The sequence below is a fragment of the Silurus aristotelis genome (assembly GCF_946808225.1).
Source record: "Silurus aristotelis genome assembly, chromosome: 6".
Lineage (NCBI taxonomy): Eukaryota > Metazoa > Chordata > Actinopteri > Siluriformes > Siluridae > Silurus > Silurus aristotelis.
Genome location: NC_139579.1, coordinates 1,338,812 through 1,353,811, shown reverse-complemented (window position 1 = coordinate 1,353,811; position 15,000 = coordinate 1,338,812). Strand labels below are relative to the sequence as shown.

The window sequence follows — 15,000 nt, the reverse complement described above, 5'->3', positions numbered from 1 at the left end:
GCGCCACAGGAAGACTAGTTAAAAGTCTTGGTGGTTGTACAGTGCTGTGAATAAGTATTTACTCATTTAAATGAGTTTTTTCTTTTGTTGCACATTTGAATAATTCAGATCATTTGTTAAAAAGTAATCGCTCCCTCCCCTCCCCTTGCTAGATCATAAACAAACTGTGATTGACCACATTGCTTGAAACATGCAGAAAGATCTCAAAAGCCAAACATGCTGAGATGTAAGGATATTTATGAACAGATGAGAAACAAATGAATTGGCATGTCAATGGTTACAATGCCATTTTTAAGGATCTGGTGAGACTTCTTCTTTTTTGCATGATACATTTTTAACTCACGACCATCCAATATTGATTTTCACCTCATTTGTGCATGGAGATTCTCCAGATTCTTTGAAACTTTTGATGATATTCTGTTTTGTTAATGATGAAAGTTACAGAACTTTGCAATTTGATGTTGATGAACATTATTCTGAAATTTTAGAAACAGTCTTTCACAGATTGGTGAAGTTCTGCTCATCTTTGCTTCTAAGGGACTCTGGTTTTATGTTCATTGTAAACAGCGTCCCAACTTATTTGGTATCGTGTTTGAATATAAAAATTAGCCTGCATGGTATAAATCTGTCCTAAACGCAGTGTAGGTGGAGGTTGTAATAAGACGGATGGTGAAGCACCGAGAACAGTCCAGCTGAAAGACGTACATCATAACGGTAACTTCACTATAAATATAAACTTCAGCTGCCTGCATTTTTTTTTTTATGGGAAGCCATTCACAGACGGATCGGTGTTCATCGAGGCGTCCGTGGTCGTAAAGAGAACTGCTGTTCTCAGCATCCGTCCCATTACACCGCATTAACATCCGGCCTGATAGACAGCAAACGGCTGTTCAGTCAGCCTCTGAAATCCAGAGGAAATCCAGAGCAGAGTACAGTGTCTGAGTGTGAGGTTTACTTCTACACTACATACTATAGAGTGCGTGGACACCTGACCATATGTGCTCTTTTCTGAGCATCCGTTAAGTCTCCATTCACTTTTATAATAAGCTCCACTCTTCTGCGAAGATGTTCTACAAGATTTTGTGGAGATTCAAGGGTGTTAGTAAAATCAGGAGCTCTAACCCATGGAACGCATGTCTTCATGAAGCTGACTTTGTGCACAAGGGTACTGTTATGCGTCCAAAAATGTCATACACAGTTGTGTTTCTCCAACTTTGTTTGGGGGAGGAGCACATCTGGATGGAAAAGCCAGGTGTCCCAATTTTTTTTTTATTTTAGCCTCAATCACATGACATTACTAGCGATGGCGAACTATAAGTTACAGAGTTGTTTGTGTTTGTGTGTGTGTGTGTGTGTGTGTGTGTGTGTGTGTGTGTGTGTGTGTGTGTGTAAGAGAGCTGAATAAGAGCTGAAATGACACACATCTGTCAGCCACACATCATACTGGGACACACACTCATTCACACACAAACTCATTCACACACACTCACACATTCATGCTCAAGTCACAGCAAATCTCTTTTTTTGCTAGTGTACTAGCCTGAAACGTTTTGGATTTGCTTGGAGTGTATTATGCTAGCATGAAACGTTGTAAATTAGCTGGGAGTGTGGGTTGTGCTAGCATGAAACATTGGAGATTAGCTTGGAGTGTTAATGCAAGCCTTAGACCTTTGTAGATTAGCTTGAAGTGTATTGTACTAGCGAGAAACATTGTAGATTAGCTTGGAGTATGTTTTACTAGCCATACATTTTGTAGATAGCTTGGAGCAGGTTATACTAGCCAGAAATGTTGTATATTAGCTTGGATTGGGCTGTTCTAAAGAAAGATTCACTTCTCCTTCAGTTTGCTCTCAGGGTTGTACACCAGTGTAGACACTTTACTAGCTGGGAAGCTAATCTGCGTCTGTTTTCATTTCCATGTAGAAACGCAGTGTTATTATTTTCCTGCACCGTGTAATATATATTTCCCCTCTGCCTCTTCCTGTCTCCAATGCAGAAGTGTCCCCAGTCTTGGCAGGATTTCTCGGGGCGGGTGTTCTGATCGTCACGGTTACGGTGGCCATCTTCCTCTGGACTTGCTGCCAGCGTCAGTATCGCAGGATGACGTTTAAGTTGAGCAACGGCCCGTTCGACTCGCCGACCGACCCGCCCTTAAAGTTCATCCACATGCTCAAGGGCATCAGCATCTACCCCGAGACCCTCAGCAACGCCAACAAGATCATCCGAGTGGGCCGGAGGTCGTCATCACGGCAACGGGGTCACGATCCTGACATCGAGGGTCATGCACATTTGCAGATGAACCACCTGATTCCCCCGAAGCTGGAGCGAGCGTTGCCCATCCGAGCCGATTACTGCTGTTCCGAGAGCAGCAGCTGCGAATCGTCCAGCAAGACTCCGACTCCGTTCAGCCTCGACTCGCCCTCTTTAGGAACCCTGGATCTCGCCATCGATTACAACTTACCCAAAAAGGCCCTGGTGGTGACGATTGTTGGTGCACGAGGTCTCCCGGCTGTTAACGAGCAGACGGGCAGCTCGGACCCCTACGTGAAGATGAGCATCCTGCCCGAGAAGAAGCACCACGTAAAGACCCGTGTGATGAGGAAGACCCTGGAGCCGTCGTTCGACGAGACGTTTACCTTCTACGGTGTTTCCTTCAGCGCACTGGCTGACCTTACACTTCACTTCCTGGTGCTGAGCTTCGACCGATTCGCCCGCGATGATGTCATCGGTGAGGCGCTGGTGTCACTGTCGGGCGTCGAGCTTAGCGCAGGCAAAGTGCACATCAGCCAGCAGATCACCAGGAGGAACGTACAGGTGAGACGAACACAAACACAGTTTGGTGGTGTAGTTTGAGTTTATGTTGAAATAATAAAATGTATCTTGGTCTTGTAGTTTATGAGTAATGTGGGAGTAAAGTAGTTTAGCTTGGTGGTGTAGTTTATAAGTTTATGTTGGAGTAATAAAATTTAGCTTGGTCTTGTAATTTATGAGTTTATGTGGGAGTAAAGTAGTTTGGCTTGGTGGTGTAGTTTATATGTTTATGTTGGAATAATGTAGTTTAACTTGGTGGTGGTGTAGTTTATGTTGGAGTAATGTAGTTTATCTATAATGAAATGTAATTAAACTCAAATTATTTTCACGATTGTGGTAGTTGAATCTGGAACAGTCTGTAATAGTGTTGTGGTTTATTGTTGCATTTTAGATTTGATTGCTGTAGTTTGCATTTGAGTATATTGGCTGTTTTTATTTCTGTAGCAGCTGGCTATTGCTGTAGTTTACAGAACACTTGTGGTGAAGTGTTGTAGTTTATAGTGGCACGCTGTAGTTTGGTTGGCTGTTGCATTTCTTGAACAGAATGATCAGCTGAAGGTAGTTTTCTCTTACAGTCGACAGGCTGTTAGCTTTTTATGTTACTTCCAGACGGCGATGCAGGATGAGCTCATGGTGGAAAGAAGTCTCCAGAGAGAGAAATGCTTTAAAATAGCACATGATGCATGTGAGGGAAAAGAAAATGAGGGAGAGAGAGGGAAGGAGAGAGAAAGAGAGAGAAAACGATAGATTTTTTGGAGTTGTTATCGTTACAGTAAATATCGCTAGAATAAATGCTCGTATAATTAAATATTCATTAGGAGACTTTATACCTCTTGTTCGTAACCTCTCAGTGCAGTTCCTTGTCGTTGCGGCGTATCCTGATGAATATTACTATATTCTTTAGTATTTTTCTCTCACTAATACCACACACACACACACACACACACACACACACACACACACACACACACACACACACACCAGTGAGGCAGAGCTGCATGATTGATTAAAGTGTCTATCGATCGAGGTTCATTTCAGCAATATTACTGTAGGTATGTGTGTGTGTGTGTGTGTGTGTGTGTGTGTGTGTGTGTGTGTGTGTGTGTGTGTGTGTGTCCATCAAGGTGTACTTTATCTCTGGATTTGGAGGACATCTGAGCCTCCATCCGGAAGTCAGTAATTAGATCAGTAGACATCCTTTTACACAAATGCACGCGCACACACACACACACACACACACGCGCACACACACACACACACACACACACACACACACACACACACACACACACACACACACACATACACACAAGTGATTCAACTAGGAATGTTGTAGTCGAAGGTTGGGTTTTTTATATGTTTTATTGTCACAAGCAATCATGAGCAGTGCTTCAAAATTTCGCCCAAGAGCATCATGGGAGATTTTCTCTCATCTTCATCATGGCATCATGGGGGCTTGAGTGTGTAATCCCATCATCTGGTGCTGTGGATTGTTCAGGAACTATGGGAGTACAAATGGCTTTGTGGGCATATAATGTCCACAGATCAGACATGTGCCTGTTCCAGCATGGCACTGCTTCTGTGCACAGTGAGCTCCATGAAGATCTGCTTTACATGGTTTGGAGAGGAAGATCTCCTGATACATAAATAGATAAATACAAATGTAAATTTATTCCAGATGATTCTACTGTGATTCCACTTTAATGTTTTGATGTTGCACAAAATTTTCACAGACTTCTCACAGCGATCTGGAGACTGATCTAAATGAATGGTGTACCATTAGATTGTGCTTCTGTTTGAACATCTCGTTCCACACTTAATCCTCATTTGCTTTTATAATAAGCTCCACTCCTGTGGGAAGATGTTCTGCTAGATTTTGTGGGGATTTGGTGTGATATTTGATGCTCACAGCGTGCAGTCAGCGTTCACATGTTTAATAGGTTTGGAGCTGTACAGCAGGAGATCTTCCACACAATTCCAAACCATGTAAAGCAGATCTTCATGGAGCTGGAACGGGTTTGGGTCTGCCCTAAGGCAAGATTTCATTGCGTGCCTTCGATTGTACAGTTTGATGAAGAACCACATCTGGGTGGGAAAGTCAAATGTCCACATTTTAATATACATGGATGCAGGAATAAATGGTGCAGGAATAAACCGGTTCCTCCCTCTGTATTCTGGAGAGGGAAGAAAATCAAATCTTAAGATAAAGACAGAGAAAGAGGGGGGGGGGGGATGCTGAAGACAGATGGAGATGAGATGGTTATGTGATTCTGAACAGAAAAGCGAGACTGCAGCGTTAATCTCACTGAGAGACTGAAACCTGAATCCAGAATTTTAGGAATGGATGGAATCATGATTAAATTCTCGACTCTGATTGGCCAAGAGATTTTGTTTAAATGTAATTATTTTATACTACAATCGTTAATAAACGCTTAATTCGACGCTCAATAAAAGACAATCGAATATTAGGCCACGCCCACACAATGAATCATAGAAAGATTACACAGGTTTTCATCTGAACCATTGTGTAGTCAAATAAAATACATTAACACTCATTTAAAAATGACTGCTGTATGTTATTTATATTTCTCAGAGTGTAGTTTCTGTTTTGTACAAAAAATATTTAAAATATTGAGGAAATTGGATACAGGTGACGATAATGGCGTCACTCCGACAAGTTAGACAGTATGGAGGAACACTGGAGGCCTCTAGTGGCCAAAACAGCACATGACACCCCTAAATGTGATTATAGCACGATATGGATCCCAGAACCACCGGGTCATGAATCGGTACCGAGTATACAAGTAATATAAGATGTGAATTATTGTGTTGAATGAGGTTTGGGAATTGTCTCTATAAAGCATCAATTCTAATCGAATCTATATTTAACTGTATCACGTGTCAAAGAAACGTGTCTGGGTGTGTCCCTGGTCCTTCTGATCTGCAGTGTTATTATTCAGGTGAAACAGGAACATTCCTGCAGCTCACTGATTCGACTCCCACACCAGATGCTGAGCTTAACCTCAGGAACAGTATTTCTGTAAAACAGAAAGAAAAGGAAAAGAACGAGTGTTTGTGTGTGTAAAGATCAGAACAGAGAGAAAGCGTCTGTCTGAAGTTCAAGATCAGCTTCAGGCCGCCTCCCACGGTCAGTCGCTATGGTGACAACCAGAAGTAGCTCTGAAGTCCTCAAAATAGAAGGAGAGAGAGGGGGGGGGGGGGATAAAGGATAGAGGAGAGCAGAGGGGTAAAGTGAGAAAGAGAAGAAGAGGATGGATATTAAACAGAAAGAATGAGAGATAAAAAGAGATTGATGTAGAAAATAGAAGATAGATGAAGAAGGAGAGAGAGAGAGGGAGATGGAGGAAAAGAATGGAGTTCATACAGAAAGAGAAGAAGGGAAGGGGAGAGAAAAAATGATAAGGAGTATGGACTAAACAAAGAGAGGATGGAGTCAGAGAGAGAGAGAGAGAGAGAGAGAGAGAGAGGATGGATGAAGACGGTGGAATAAATAGAAAGAAGGTGGAAGATATAAGAAAATAGAGGATAGGGAAGGACAGAGGAGAAAATATAAAGAGGATGGACTTCATGCGGACAGAAGGAGGGAAAAGAGCAATGAGAGAGAGAGAGAGAGAAATAGTGGAGAAAAAGATTGATAGAGAGAGAGATAAGGAGTATGGACTAAACACAGAAAAGCAGGGGTGGAAAAAGAGAGGGAGAGCGAGAACTGAGACTGAGGAAGAATGTAGAATGAATAGAGAAGATGTGGAAGAGATAGATAGATAGATAGATAGATAGATAGATAGATAGATAGATAGATAGATAGATAGATAGATAGATAGATAGATAGATAGATAGATAGATAGATAGATAGATAGATAGAGACAACGAAAGGTATCAGTAGTGTGTGTGTGTGTGTGTGTGTGTGTGTGTGTGTGTGTAGATATTCTGTAACTAGGCACTTGTAGATTTGTTGTTGAATGTAGGCACTCAGCACTTACCTGACCTCTGTCCCCTTCTCTCTATTCTCTGTCCCCCTCTGTCCCCTGTCCCCCTCTGTCTCTGGCCTCTGTCCCTGCAGTGTGGGAGACGTGGTGAGCTGCTGGTGTCTCTCTCCTACCATCCTGCAACACACAGACTAAATGTGGTGGTGCTCAAAGCCAAACATCTTCCTACCATGGACATCACCAGCCTTCCAGGCAGTGAGTATACACACACACACACACACACACACACACACACACACACACACACACACACACACACACACACACACATACACACACAATCCATACCTCTCTCTGTCTCTTTCTCTTTCAGTATCTCTTCATATCTCCTTCTCCTTATCTGTATTTCATTCTCTTTATCTTTCTTTCTCTCTATTTAGCTCCTCCTCTTCGATCTCTCTGTCTTTCTCTCTTTCTCTCTCACACACACACACACACACACACACAAACACACACACACTCCAATCTCTCGTTTTTCTGACCCCTCCCCCTTCAGACCCGTACGTGAAGGTGAACGTGTTCTACGGGCGCAGACGCATCGCCAAGAAGAAGACGCACGTGAAGAAGTGCACGCTGGAGCCGGTCTTCAACGAGTCGTTCGTGTACGACGTCCCGGCCGAGCTGATGGCCGACATCTCTGTGGAGTTCCTGCTCATCGACTTCGACCGCACAGCCAAGAACGCCGTGGTGGGTCGCCTGGTGCTGGGGGGGCAGAGCCCCACACCGTCCGGCGTCACGCACTGGAGGGAAGTGTACGACAACCCGCGGAGGCAAATCGCCAAGTGGCACGACCTGTCCGAGTTCTAACGTCCTCCTGTCCCCCCGTCCCCCCAGCGGTCCCCTCCGGTCCCCTGGTCCCCTCAACCCTATTCTCTTACTCTTCTCTCGTGTAGGTGTATCCTAGCGTGTGTGTGTGTGCGTGTGTGCGTGTGTGTGACCTGAAGAACGTCTCAACGTTTCCTTCAGGCGGACTTCAGCACTGCTCAATACCCCGGTCCTCTTATTCCTGGACATCGATTATTTAATGAATAATTATTAACGATCTGAAGGTGTAACATCACCAGGTGCATCACAAAAACCTGATGTCCTTTAATCTAATTCTCAAATAGTCATGCGCTCCGATTGTATTCACTGATGACGATGATGATGATGATGATGATGAAGCAGCTACAGCAGTGTTCACAAGGTGAGACGGAGAAGTAAAGTCTCCTAAACGTCCCTTATTTGGGACACGACCCATAACGGAGCAGTCCACGAGTCACTCTGAGAGACACGTCCATGTTCCTTTTGTTTCTATGCACCAAATTCCTTCGACCAAACAAAATGTCCAGATGTTCCACTTTATTTCCAGTGAAAAATCCTCCGTTATCATGAAGAACCGTTTTACACTCTCAGAAACCTGACACTTCGTTTCTTCAAACGTTCAGCTGAAACTCACCAAAGATGTTCATCACTAGTTGGAGGTTTCGTTCTTCTTCATCTCTGTAGGATTGAGGTGCGGTGACTGAGCAGGTCGTTCCATGATGGATATCACTCCAGATGTCTGTTTGAAGTCGAATCACATGGTGGTGAAGTTTGGAGCCGTGTTGGTCCACTTTCACTTTCCGGAACCTTCACTGCTCCAAAACAACCCCAAACCATTAAACTTCCACCTTCATGTGTGAGTGTGGGGGTGAGGGAGTCTGATCACATCTCCTGTTCTTCATCTCTGTTCTCTAGTTCTTCTGTTAGAGGCAAAAAAGTTCCACAGAACTTTCATCCACTCGTTCACTGTCACTTGATGTGACAGTGAACGAGTGGATGAAAGTTCTGTGGAACTTTTTTGCCTCTAACAGAAGAACTAGAGAACAGAGATGAAGAACTCTGTGTGTTTTTGTCTTTCACTGAGTTTGTTGCGTAGAAAAAAAAGGAATATGAAAGTGTCTCTCAAAGACCTGAAAAACTCCACACTTTTCACAGCAACTTTAAAACTGTAAAGCAAAGTTATATTATTATTATTATTATTATTATTATTATTATTATTATTATTATTACTGAACAATTTTCTTTTCTTTGCATTGAATCCTGAACATCAAACAATTTCTCACTGGTCGTCATGGCAACTTTAGCTTAAATAAATGAGGGTAAATTATGCACCCAGTGAGATTATATGATAAAGTGGGCGTGGTCAGGATATGGATCACTTAATAGAGTCGAATAAAGAGTCAGACTGAAACGTGAACCGAACGCACGTGACGTCGAGCTGTGCGAAATTAACACAATTCAAAAAGTACATTACGTACGATCGAATCGTCTTCTTGAAAAATCCTTATTATAAATGGAAACAAAAACAGACATAAAACCTGTGGGATGTTACTATTTTTCAGAAGAAATGGTGTCAATTTTGCGTGTCCTTTGAGGCTTTGGGGTAAAAATGGCGTGACGTGAAAACGGAAAAAAACATCCTCAAACCCAATTCTGAAATAGTCATGTGATCAGATTGTATTCACTCTCTCACTGATGACGATGATGATGATGAAGCAGCTACATCTTTCAGCAGATGTCATACAGAAGGTGACACGGGGACGAATAGTGCACCCAGGAAAGGAGCGCACGTGCATGTATTTACGTAACACACGTGACATACTTTCGATCGTTTAGGAATAACATCAGAAACACTTTCTTGTAAATCGTAAAAAAAAAAAAGAAAACGTGCTTCCGCAAATTGATCAGCTGCCCTTCGGCCGTGTTTCCCCAAACCTGCTGTGACTTCCAGGTTTATTACATATTCACATATTCAGACGTGGAACTCCACGTGTTCACGTGACACCTCCCTGTATATTTTAGACTTTTCTTTAGAAACGCTCCAGACGCTGCGTGTTCTTTGAGGCGAACGTGAAAGAAACTCTCGGGTTGGGTATTTCGATGAAACGGGGTACGTGGGGGTTGTTTTTTTTAATTAGCAAATTTGCATGCTCATAAATATTTATACTTCCTGGTTGTTTTTTTAACGAGCGTAAAGGTATAAAGACGTCCTTACGATGCTGTAATCATTTCTTGGCCACTTGTGAACCGGAACTGATTTTCTTACGTCCGTATGGACACTTGAATAATATATAAAAGATACGAAAGAGAGTTCAGTCGACACGTTCGCTCTTCACTTCACCTGTAAAGAAAGTGTAAAAATAACGGGGTAAAAATTGTGCGCTCTTTGTGGAAAGCCATGTTGTACATAGTGGGGTGTTTTTTTCCCCAGTAATTCCTTTCCAACGTTCCGGAACGCCTTTTCTCTCCGTTCATGATCGACACGTGTGTATTTTTAAACCGGACGCGTTCCTTCTTCGACCTTCTGCTTGTTCTCTGTACAGAGTGTATGATAGGAACATCGCTGTAACCTCAAGCTTCGTTTTTATCCTGCAGACAGAAAAAAAAAAACGCCTCCTTGACGTGATACGTGTTTATTTCCCTGAAGGAAAAAAAGAAGTTGGAAGTTAATGAATGAAATAAGAAATATGCAGATTCTTGCACTTTATGATATTGTTTTGTATTTGTAGAAAAGTAAAAAAAAAAATATATACGTATATATCTATATATCTATACATATACATATAGTGAGAGAACCAAATAGCTGTGATGAAACGTAGAAAAAGAAAGAAACATAGAGAATATAAAGCGTATTAAACTCCCAGTCGCTCATCCTGGGCTCTGATTGGTGGAAACGTTTTCGCTGGACGTTCCAATTACACCTTCTAGTCCAATTATTGTTTACTAATAGGGAGATGTTTAGGAGCTCTGAGAAGATCAGGTGCTGTCACTCTCTCACTCGCTGTCTCTTTCTTCATTTTCAGCCACCAATCAGGTCTTGTGATAGGGAAAGATTCAGGTCATGTGACAGAGGGAACACCTAGACCATGTGACAAGCAGACCCAGGTCATGTGACAGGGGAAACACCTTGACCATGTGACAAGCAGACCCAGGTCATGTGATGGGGGACCCTGATCATGAGACAGGGGAGACTCAGGTCATGTGACTGGGGACCCCAATCATGAGACAGGGGAGACTCAGGTCATGTGACTGGTGGACCCAGATCATGAGACAGGAGAGACTCAGGTCATGTGACTGGTGGACCCAGATCATGAGACAGGGGAGACTCAGGTCATGTGACTGGTGGACCCAAATCATGAGAAAGGGGAGACTCAGGTCATGTGACTGGTGGACCCCGATCATGTGACACGGTATCCGTAGCTCATGAGGCGGGGAGACTCAATTCACATGCCCTGGGTTTGATCCGGGTGACCACGACTATGACCACAATCCGGTAATCCGGACCAATTGATGACTAGACCCAGGTTATGTGACTGACTGAGACTCAGGTCCTGACATGACCTATGTGACATAGGAATGATCCCAGTGGGATCCAGGTCATGTGACAATGAAAGACTCAGGCCACATGCCCTGGGTTTGATCCGGGTGACCATGAGGATGATCTGGGTCAGGTGATGAAGAGACTCCGGTCATGTAATACAGAGATGATCCTGGTCATGTGACAGGGAGACCCGGTTGATGTGATACAAGTATGATCTGGGTCATGTGACGGGGGAAAGAAATTTCCAATATGATGTTATTATTTCCATCACCCACTTCTATCTGGATAACTGGAAAACTTTACACATATGACCAATCCCCTGCTTCTCCCCCCACCCCCCAGCCTACACACACACACACACACACACACACACACACACACACACACACACACACACACACACACACACACACACTGATTATAACCTTCTTTAAATTTGTCCATTGACGGGATTTGTTCATTTAATGATCGTCTCTTAGGGACGTCTCTCACACACACTCTCCCACACACAGACTTTAATAGCTGGGCCCAGCGACATTCAGACCTGTGTGTGTGTGTGTGTGTGTGTGTATGTGTGTGTGTGTGTGTGTGTGTGTGTAGGCAGGAGTACAGTAGTCACGCAGGACACCGCTCATATCTGCACTCATTAATTAAATGCAGGTTCGTGTTAATTACATGACTTTCACTCGTCTAAATCTTTTCATCCCTCGCTCCGTTTCCTCTTCATCTATCCACACACACACACACACACACACACACACACACACACACACACACGGGAGCTGACCACACCCAAAGGGATTGAGAGAGACAACACGAGTAGGAAAATCATGTTCTGTGATGGGCCACTGTGATAGACTGTACATCCGGTTTCAGAATTATTGGCGCCCTTCATGGAAAAATTGAGTAGATTTTGTACCAAATGATTGGATCCTCGACAATTTTATAGCCGTCACGAATGTTGCCGTGATTCAACAGTGTGTGTAGATTTATGTTATTATTTCAGCAATGAGCTCTTAGACGAACACTCGGTCTGCCCACATGCACGATTTATTTGGGGGAGAAAATAAAGAACAGACAACGACTGAGAGAGAGAGAAAGAGAGAAGAAAAGAAAAGCTGAAACGAATGAAAAATAGTATAAATGCTGGGAAACATAAGCGTTTATTATGGCGTTTAAGCGTTAGCGTTCCAGCCAATGAAGCGCCATCTACTGTACGATAACGTTATTACTTCCATTCTTTCACTCCCAATAGAAAAACATCACTAATATTCATTGGGTTGCATCATTTTAATTATTACTATTAATATTATTAATATTGTTATTATTTACTCCTTCCTTTACGTCTTGACACGCCTTTTCACGGACTTGTGAACGGAAAATACTGAAGGCTACGAAATGTTTTCGGTCCTCCAGATGATTCCAAAAGCCTCGTAACACTCGGTCCAGGTAACGATGGCGCTATGAGCTTCTACGGTACGTCGTTACATCACAGTACTTCGAATTTACAGTGCAATCGCAGGACTTTCTGATGCACTAGCGCTCCTTTAAACGTTTTCTTACACGCGTATGTGCATGCAAGAAAGAAACGACTTTGGGGGGTTAATATAATATTAATATAATATAGAGTATGCTGTAATATTTCATGCTCCTCTATCAAATCTCTGCTTTTAGTCTGTGTACAGTAGCCTGAATTATACCCAGGTTTGGATATACAGTTTTGGTATTTCTCGTTTTTTTCTCTTCAGTGCAGAAACAAAAAAGAATCAAACGTTATAACGTTGTATGACTACATGAATAATAATGTATTCTATATTTTTTGCCTCGTGCATCCTCGAGTCCTTGGCCTACGAAGCTTGTTTATACGTGTAGAAATCAAATCCGGGTTGTAATGCAGTAGCACTTTTCCGCCTTTATTTATTTATTTCATTCATTATTTATTTTATTTTGTAAATTTTCATTGGGAATTTGATCGTCCCTCCTCTTAATTTTCCCCTTTTTCCTCTCCGAACATGTCGCCCCGGCGTCTGTTGTACAATAAACTGAAATGCAAAGTGAAATTTCATCCAAGTCGAAGATGCAAAAAGTTTTATGTGGAAAAAAAACCCCGCTTTTGATGCGACCTGATGTGCATAACGCTGTAATAAATCTATGCTAAAATAATAAAAATGATGTACTGTATGGTGAACTGGTTAACACAATGAACATGCAAATAAAATCTAAACTGATCCACTAACACCAGGACTCTTGTTTTCTCCTTCAAAGGTTTGACCATAACATTGGTATGTGCTTCTTTTTGAAGATCCCATTTCATGTTTTATCACCATTCTCTCTTATAAGAGCTCCACTCTTCTGGGAAGATGTTCCACATGATTGTGTGGAGTTTTGTGCTCAGTCAGTCACAAGGGTGTAGTTGAGGAGACCTGGTGACTGGGGTGCACTCAGAGTTCACATTCATTCCTGTTCAATAGTTTTTAAGGCTCTACAGCAGGAGATCTTTCACACACTTCCAACCCATTTAAAGAAGATCTTCATGGAGCAGGCTTTGTGCACATGCTGGAACAAGGTTTGGGTCTCCTGGTTCAGGTGAAGGGACAATTTCATGCTACCAAATGAATTCAAAGATGTCAAATAAAATTTTACTTCCTAGATGGTTTGTTACTGGGATGTGAGGAGTCCCCGGTGAAGATGCGGTGCGTCTGCTGTGTGAACATCCTGGTGAAGGAGTGGTTACTATAGTAACGAGAACTGGTTAGCGCACAGTAGGATTTCCAACTTTCCGAGCCATACTTTGAAACAAATGCACACTGACCAATCAGATTTCTTGCAAGCATGTAAACCCGTTGAAAAAAATGGTGGAAGAAACAAAAAACAGCAAATAAATCTGATCCGAGTTTTTTTTTTCATGTCGCCTTATTTTTCTGGGGAACAAATTAAATCCCAAGCCTATGGAAATAAATCTGAGCCAAAATTGGTCACATCTAAGCCAAAACTGAGCAGCTATGGTGTTAAGGGCCTTCCACAGGGGCCCAGGAATGTCAGCTTGGTGTGGATTTGAGCTCACGACCTTCAGATTCCGAAGTTCAATGCCTTAACCACTAAGATTCCAGAAAAAAAAAAAAAAAAAGCCTATAGAATTAATTTTTTATTAATTAATTTGAGATTTTACACTGTTTTTTTTCCCCAGGGAAATCAATAAAAAAAAGAATTAAATCTGAACCAAAAGTATTTTACGTTACAGTTTTTCCGGGGACACGAAAACAACTATATAGCGAAGTATACAGAAGAAAACCAGAGGTCCCTGATAGAACTTTGTCTAAACAATGTTTAGCGAAAAGAAAACTTGTCCGGTTTATATGAAGTTCCTCCACCGTGTTTACACTTTTCATTTATCGGATCGTTTTTTTTTTTTCTTTCGTTACTGTAGAAAATAAATTGCGTTAATCTACTGAAACTGGATGCCACACATCGGGCAGGCGTTAGGACCCAGGAGCGGGGGGTGAAAGCGGGGCTGTACAGTTCGTGTGCACATGTGTTAGTGTGTATGTGCGTGTGTATTGTGTATTGTGTATTTGAGCGTGTGGGTGCGTGTGTGTGTGTGTGTGTGTGTGTGTGTTTACACTCGGGCAGAATAATCAACTTTGATCAAAACATGATCAGGTGCATTAGTATGAACTCCACCATGAGGACAGAAATCCTGTGACACTAAGGTAAGTCATCGATTTGTTTACTTATTTTTTTAATTAATTTATAATGATTTAAATATTGAATAATAATGAAACGTATGCAGAAATGTCTCTTTTTGTTTGCATGCGGATTAATCGGCCATCAAAGAGG

General features: G+C 42.3%; 2 protein-coding genes across 3 annotated transcripts in view; both read left to right on the top strand.

Annotated features, from left to right (window-relative positions):
- The window catches only part of syt11a (synaptotagmin XIa), a 21,263-nt gene extending 7,862 nt beyond the window's left edge, over positions 1-13,401 (top strand). The window contains exons 2-7 of one of the 2 annotated variants that reach the window (XM_083545242.1): positions 1,997-2,814; positions 6,893-7,013; positions 7,315-8,590; positions 8,672-10,774; positions 10,908-10,952; positions 10,998-13,401. In XM_083545242.1, the coding sequence (XP_083401368.1) occupies positions 1,997-2,814; positions 6,893-7,013; positions 7,315-7,625 (1,250 nt within the window). In that variant the 3' untranslated portion in view covers positions 7,626-8,590; positions 8,672-10,774; positions 10,908-10,952; positions 10,998-13,401. Of the gene's footprint in view, positions 1-1,996; positions 2,815-6,892; positions 7,014-7,314; positions 8,591-8,671; positions 10,775-10,907 lie in introns of both variants that reach the window. The other variant, XM_083545241.1, reaches the window with a different exon arrangement.
- A 1,227-nt stretch (positions 13,402-14,628) lies between these two features.
- Positions 14,629-15,000, top strand: part of rit1 (Ras-like without CAAX 1) — an 8,539-nt gene continuing 8,167 nt past the window's right edge. The window contains exon 1 of the mRNA XM_083545269.1: positions 14,629-14,873. The gene's annotated coding sequence lies outside the window, so the exon portion shown is untranslated. The remainder of the gene's footprint in view (positions 14,874-15,000) is intronic.